The following is a 7,071-nucleotide window of genomic DNA, read 5'->3' as shown; positions in this document are numbered from 1 at the left end:
TTAAATTCCCCTCTTCCTACACCAACCTGCTGAGCTGCATCTCCATTCACCAAGTGGGGCATCATGGCTACCTCTCCGTTCAGCAATGGTGGCAGTTCCAGAGGGATTTGGTCGGTCATCATCATTGTGACGTACATTCATGGAGAACTTCCCTCAGCTGGCTTCCTGCAAGAGAACCACCACTTTTAAAAAAGTACTCAGGACCACAAAAATCACCTGTAACATAACAAGTCAGCAATCTAAGTGCTCCATCATGAAACCTAAGTTATTCTAATCTGAGAGCCCTGTATTACTATGTCAGGCCCCAAAGAGGGGTAGAACAAAGGCAAAGAAATAGCCTCAACTAGGAGACAAAAGACCAGAATCTCTAAGTGGCCATGTGAACATAACTTGCCTGTATCTCAGATATATCCAGGGAAACTTGTGCAGTCAGGCTTAAAGGTAGATTCCATTGTTTCTATTCTGTTTATTCCATTTATTCCAATGAAATTCATACACATTTTCAAAATAACACAAAGCCTACTTTCATCCCATAATGGTATTTGCCACCGTCATTTAGCTTTGCAATACAATAGAAGGAAAATAACAGTAAATTCCTATTTACAATTATAACTTATTCCTTAAGAAGTGTTTACATATTCTTCAATTATGCCTAAAATATATGGCAAAGATGGACAAAGGAGAAACGAACAAATATAAATACACACAGACACTCTCACACAATTTTAAATGATCTGAGGAACAATTGCCATATAGCCCACAGTTAAATTTATCATTCATAATAGAGTCCCCAAAATTTCAAATTCAAGGACGTTTGGTCAATGAACCCTTTAATTCCTAATATTCAAATCAGACAAAATAATGGGGCAAATTTTTAAACAATTGCCTCAAATATGTCTCAGGTAGATATGACAGAAATAAAATACTTATTCTCATTCTTAAATACCTCCACTCTAAATGTTAAATATATGTCTCCTCCTTCCATCCCACCCAAAAAAAGCCCTCTCTTGGAAGTATCAAAAGATATATAAAAGCCACCCAAGAGATTATAAACTTTTTTATTTTAAATAGGCAAAATTTTACCTGTTTATTATACACCCATTTGGAGAAACGAATTGTTTTAAGCAACAAAAAAAGAAGTCTTATCCCAACCAGAAAAGCAAATTCTATAATAACAGGCCTTATAATTCGGTGTTAATAGTACCATCATGCTGTTTTATGAGGCAATTACTCAGTTCCTAAGCAAATAAAAGTACCAAGCCCAAAGTCTGATAGTTTATCCTCATGAAAGAAAACAGATTCTTTTACAATTAAAACTAAGATAGTCCCCGTTGACATCATCATGACTTAATTGTTTGAACTATGAATAGGTCAAATGATGGAGAAGAAATCTAATGTCTATTTCAATTTCATTCCTAATATTCTTTATCTTACTAATAATGCATGAGAGAAAAATGGCTATTTTCTCAACTTGGTGACACTACACAGGCCTATCTTTTCTTTTTTTTTTTTTTTTAAATGGAGTCTCACTGTGTTGCCCAGGCTGGAGTGCAGTGGCATGATCTCAGTTCACTGCAACCTCCACCTCCCAGGTTCAAGCGATTCTCCTGCCTCAGCCTCCTAAGTAGCTGGGATTACAGGCACGTGCCACTCTGCCCAGCTAATTTTCATATTTTTAGTAGAGACAGGGTTTTGCCATGTTGGCCAGGCCGGTCTTGAACTCCTGACATGACCTCAGGTGATCCACCTGCCTCGGCCTCCCAAAGTGCTAAGTATGATGTCTCATTTAATGTTTCTTCGAAATGGCAGGTTGGATTAACAGGGCAGTAATTTACATTAAGGGGTCTGAGTATAAGCATCTAAGAGTGGAGAAGCACTTTCACCTCTTCTTCCCCCCTCCTTGGGCACTCGCTATTGAAGCTGTGGTGCAGACTGTGGCTCTGTGTCTCCTCTGCATCCCCTCTGCTACATTAGTGAGTGCCAAAGCTCTCTCCCGCTTCGCATGGTTCTGACATCTCACAGGTGAGTCTAACTAAGGATAGAAGCTCTTCTCTCTTATCCAACAAGGCAACAGGAGTAAACCCATTTCAGGGCCTCCCCCTAGGTCCTTTCAGCCTCCATGGGTCCTTCTATTAGGCCAGTGTACAGTAAATAATGATACAGGTTTAGAGAGTTGAAATGGGAGGAGGGAGATGAGGGTCCTTAGGACCTGCTTTGGGGTGAAGCTCTTTATACTCCATGTGGTCCAACCCATCTAACCAAAGTTTTTAACACTTGGATTTGCAGCTCATATCCAATTAATGGTGCTATTTCATTCCTATTTCTCATTGTTTCTTGTGTGAGTCCTGTGGGGGAGTGGGGAGGTTGGACTGAGAAGACAGTTGTGATCTGGTACAAAATTTAGGCATCCCTGGTCTCCTGTCTCTAGTACTGAAGAATGTCTCAACACCAACAACACATCTAACACTAACAATTCTAACCTTCTGGTAGGCATTGTGTGAGTTAACAGGACTGCTGTCAATGGGACATAGCAATCCAAGCCCGCTAAACAGCACACATGTCAGTCCTAAGCAGGGCATTAACTCCAGGTTCTGCAAGTGTGGGATAAGGTAGATGGATCCCACAGACCCAGGCCTACAAAGGCCTTACAGAAGTAGGATAGAAGAGTATGGGGACTGACACAGATGTGCAAAACCATCTCTTTTCATAAGAGATTTTACCCCCAAAAGAAACCAAAGAAGTCCACTGGCACAAGGAGATCGTTATATTTGCTTCTGAAAACGTCATAGGCAACTTTAGGTGAGATGCCTGAAAATTTTGCTCTACTACATGATGGACTTTCCACCCATACAGTGTTCAGTCGTTACCAGAAATGACTGGGAGGGAAGTGGAGGAAGGGGAAACAGGGAAGCTGTATGTACAAACACTCCTGAGAGAGATACAGTGGGAACATATGAATATCATACACTCCTAAGCTTCAACTCCACCCAACAGTCACACCATTAACCATGGCGAAAACAGGAGAATTAATAAAGTGAATTAATAAAGGCCACTGTGAACCCCACCAGTCTCACTCAGCCATAACCAACGTTGCTGATCTTCTCCCTCAGCCACCAGCTTGCTAGAATCCAAGGCCTTCTTTGTAATCCCCAACAGTTTCACCAGATAAACCAGACTTTCCTGACAAGAATATAAGATAACAGATTCAGTTAGATGGGGCCTACATGCAGCCAACAATGTTTAAATCCCCATTTCTATGCTCCATGCACACACAGAGAATACTTTTATTTGCCTAGAATGCAAGAGACATAGAAAGAAATGAATTATTTCGAGGCAAGGAACTGCCCAGCTACTTAAAAGGCAACTGCCTGGCAAGCTGTCCCTTAAAGTGATCATAGAATAGAAACAACTTAGTCCATGCTCCATAGAAAATAGACTAGAGACAAGGCAAGGAGGAAAAGTATAAAAGCATGAAAGCATAAAACTTAGGCTTCACAGCAGTATCTTTCTGGTTATTCCCCAGGCATGAAAAGGGAAACGTAGTGAGTGTTCCTAATAGAAAGTCACAGATTCAGGTTGTGAACTGGGGAAACCACACTGCAAAACCATCAACAGTTAAAGCAGGTTAGGTAGGGCCGGGAGGCCTGGGAAGGCTTGTCATGAGCAGTCATCACTCCATGGTGACAGCAACCCAAAAGTGAACCTCCTCAGTTTTAACCAGTAACTGAGACAAAACTACACATGGACTTAACTCTCAACAGGGTGGCTCAACTCAGCTGTGAGGAAACCTTGGGAATACCTACCTGACGCGAGCCGACAAAGCTTTTCAATGGAATTAAAAGAGGAAGCAATGGATGTGGAAGGCTTTTAGCCATACAGTTAACTTTAAGAACCAAAGCTTACTCTATTTGTTTGTAATGATTCTGAATGGAAATTACACATGTTCTTCATTAAAGAGCAGGCTGGCCATAGATTTTTTTATTAGGGATTTCAGGACAGTTTATAAGAATAATGTGTTCAGTCATAAAGTGATAGATTAGGATGTCATGGAAACATTTTGACCTTACATATACAGAGCTATTATCACCCCACCCCTACTTAAGTTTTTTGTTTTTTGTTTTGTTTTTATCGAGACAGAGTCTCGCTCTGTTGCCCAGGATGGAGTACAGTGGCGTGATCTCAGCTCACCACAAACTCCGCCTCCTGGGTTCAAGCTATTCTCCTGCCTCAGACTCCTGAGTAGCTGAGACTACAAGCATGTGCCACCATGCCCAACTATTTTTTGTATTTTTAGTAGAGACAGGGTTTCACTATGTTGGCCAGGCTGGTCTAGAACTCCTGACCTTGTGATCCACCCGCCTCGGCCTCCCAATAAGTTCTTATGCTGAATTGTAATGTTTTTTCTTTCTCTTTTCTTCATTAACCACACTCCCTCCAGTCTCAGCGCCTTTTCCTAAATTTGCTGTCTTAAATTTTCTTTGGGCTGGGCAGCCAGATTGTCAGTTACATACACACACGGAGAGAAGGAGTCCCTGAATACAGTTTCAGAAGTTCCCTGTGTGCTTTGTGCAGGCTTCCTTTTCACCACCAGCTGATTGTCAGCTGTGAAGGTAGCTGAGCAGGCCAGATGTGTGATCTCTCGGTAACTGCACTATAACTCATTTTCATCTCAGTCAAAAAGGCTCAGTAGAAACCACCCTGACTAAACACTTATTTTCTTGGTCTGGGTTCCTTCTTCCCTAGACAGATGTGTATCTGAGCTGGCCAAATCTATCACAGGACTCAGGCATTTTGGTCAAGGCTATACCACATCCACACTGTCCCCCAACACACCACAGAGATGTGATAATGAATCCATTCTTGAAATCAATTACCCTTTACAAATGAAGAAATGCACTGCAAAAGTAATAAGAAAAAAACAGAAACTAGATCATCTCTACTACAAGGCATTTATTTGTCGAATCCTATGGACTTCTCTTTCCCCTTCACAGAGCACCAGGGTTTCTCTCCTATTCTTTATTTTGTTTGTACCCATACTTCCATTTCAAAGAATTTGGTAATAACCACAGGCCCTCACAACCTCTCCCCCTAACCACACATAACACTAAAACCACAAGTGCTTCACGCCCAGCTAGTTCTATTCTTTTGATTGACAGGGAAAGGCTGCCACGTGGGCACTTGAGATTAACTTCTAGCAAGACCCAGCATTTCCAACAACCCCTGAGCTCAAATGCAGGGTTTGGAGCAGGACACTCTGGAAACAGAATGAACAGATCCTCACTATTAGTAAGACATTTAATTCCACCCAATTATGTCCCCAAAGCTTTTAAAGAAACTTTACTTTAAAAGAATATTACAAAAGATCTTCAGTTTTTGCATTTCTCTAGGCAACTAGCTTATTCCTTTTTCTTATTTTGCTTCCTCTTTTCCAAGTTAAAAAAGATTTTCCATGGTACTTTGGTCCCAGCCTATACTAAGAAACATACTGGCCAAATTCACGAAAAACAGCGATTCGCAGAAGAGAACTGCAGGCCCACCTGCAAAGGCCAAAGCAATTATATACTAGGAAGAATGTCTAACTTAAAACAAAGCCAAAGCCCTAATTACTGCTGGGAGAGTTTTTAAGTCTGTGAAACTGGCCTTCAAATTAGTAACAAAATGTCCTGGTCTTCACTCTGTGGGCCAATGACTGAAATTTCCTTACATTAATTCAAGATGTGAGTTCGCAGTACAGTACGCAAATTAATTTCAAATGACAAGAGAAAAAGAAACGTAACAGTTCCAAAAGGAACAAAGTATACCCATCAGAACCAAACCCGCTGGGCCAGGCTGGATGAGAGGAGTTGATTCCCTGAGTTCAATTACAAGCCAGGCTGAGGCTCCCAGGCTCACTTCACCAGCACCCTAATGAGGCCTCCCACTAACTTTGACTATCCTGGAGCAGTGTTTAAAAAGTCAATGGAAAACTGGGCATGGTGGTGCACACCTGTAGTCCCAGCTACTCAGGAGGCTGAGGCAAGATGATGGCTTCAGCCCAGGTAGTTTGAGTCCAGCCTGGGCAACATAGCAAGACCTTGTCTCTTTTTCTTTTTTTTTTTTTAAAAAAAAAAAAAAAAAGGTTGATGGAGTAATATAACAAATAAGTAGAATGTCTGTGTTCAGTTTTAACTTTTTACTTCCATACTCCAATTCAAAACCCATCAAATACAAGGACCCATAAAGCAACTTGAAAATAATATCAGAATTCATACCACTATAGTTAACTATGATTCCATGTACTCCATAAAGCTAGTGTCTTTTCCAATACAGATTAACCAATCACCTTCACACACTTTAAACATAACAACATGTAATCAGTTTGCTCTGCTACATGCTTTTCTGTAGCCTGAAAAATATATTGTCACAGACACATTAGGTAAAATCAGCTCAATTCATGAAAATGTCCTTCTCTACTAAAAATACCCACTGACTTCTAATAGTGAGAATCTATGGTGGGTCAAGTTTCAGAAAATACAGCAGAGTAACATCCTGGCCATTTGTATAACAGTAATAAGGGGAATGATTGGGCATGGTAATCCCAGCACTTTGGGAGGCCGAGGCAGGGGGACTGCTTGAGCTCAGAAGTTCAAGACCCACGTGTGTAACATGGCGAAACCCTGTCTGTGTTTTGGTTTTTTAATAATAATAATAATGGGAACAAAATATTTCTGATTCAGCGGGGTGGGGGAAACCACATGAATACTCACAATGCAATCTGACTTACTGAATCACAGAAAATACAACTTTGCTATATTGTGTTTGGAAAAAGAGGGGTTTGGGAGGTTACTAAGAAATTACTATACTCTAACTCTTGTAAAACAATAAAATAGCTAATGTTTTATGAATGATTATAAGACTAGTTTCTAAATGGCTTCCAATTATAAAACCTAAACCTAATAAAAATTTATTATGACAAACATTTGTGCAGCTGATTTACATTGGTTTGTGCCTTGACTGTAGTAAAAAAAAAACAAACAAACATCTAGAGAAGTTAAAATTTGATACAGAATCATATACCACAGAAAAAAGAAA

The 7,071-nt window shown here is 40.4% G+C and overlaps 1 protein-coding gene across 6 annotated transcripts in view; it reads right to left on the bottom strand.

The window, feature by feature from the left end:
- The window catches only part of FNDC3B (fibronectin type III domain containing 3B), a 363,826-nt gene that overhangs the window by 290,409 nt on the left and 66,346 nt on the right, over positions 1-7,071 (bottom strand). For all 6 annotated transcript variants that reach the window (XM_050780053.1, XM_050780054.1, XM_050780057.1 and 3 more), the window contains one exon: positions 27-165. In XM_050780053.1, the coding sequence (XP_050636010.1) occupies positions 27-137 (111 nt within the window). In that variant the 5' untranslated portion in view covers positions 138-165. The remainder of the gene's footprint in view (positions 1-26; positions 166-7,071) is intronic.

The sequence above is a fragment of the Macaca thibetana genome, chromosome 2 (genome assembly GCF_024542745.1).
Source record: "Macaca thibetana thibetana isolate TM-01 chromosome 2, ASM2454274v1, whole genome shotgun sequence".
NCBI classification, from domain to species: Eukaryota; Metazoa; Chordata; class Mammalia; order Primates; family Cercopithecidae; genus Macaca; species Macaca thibetana.
The sequence above is the reverse complement of the archived record's forward strand: the minus strand, read 5'-3'. Positions and strand labels throughout refer to the sequence as shown.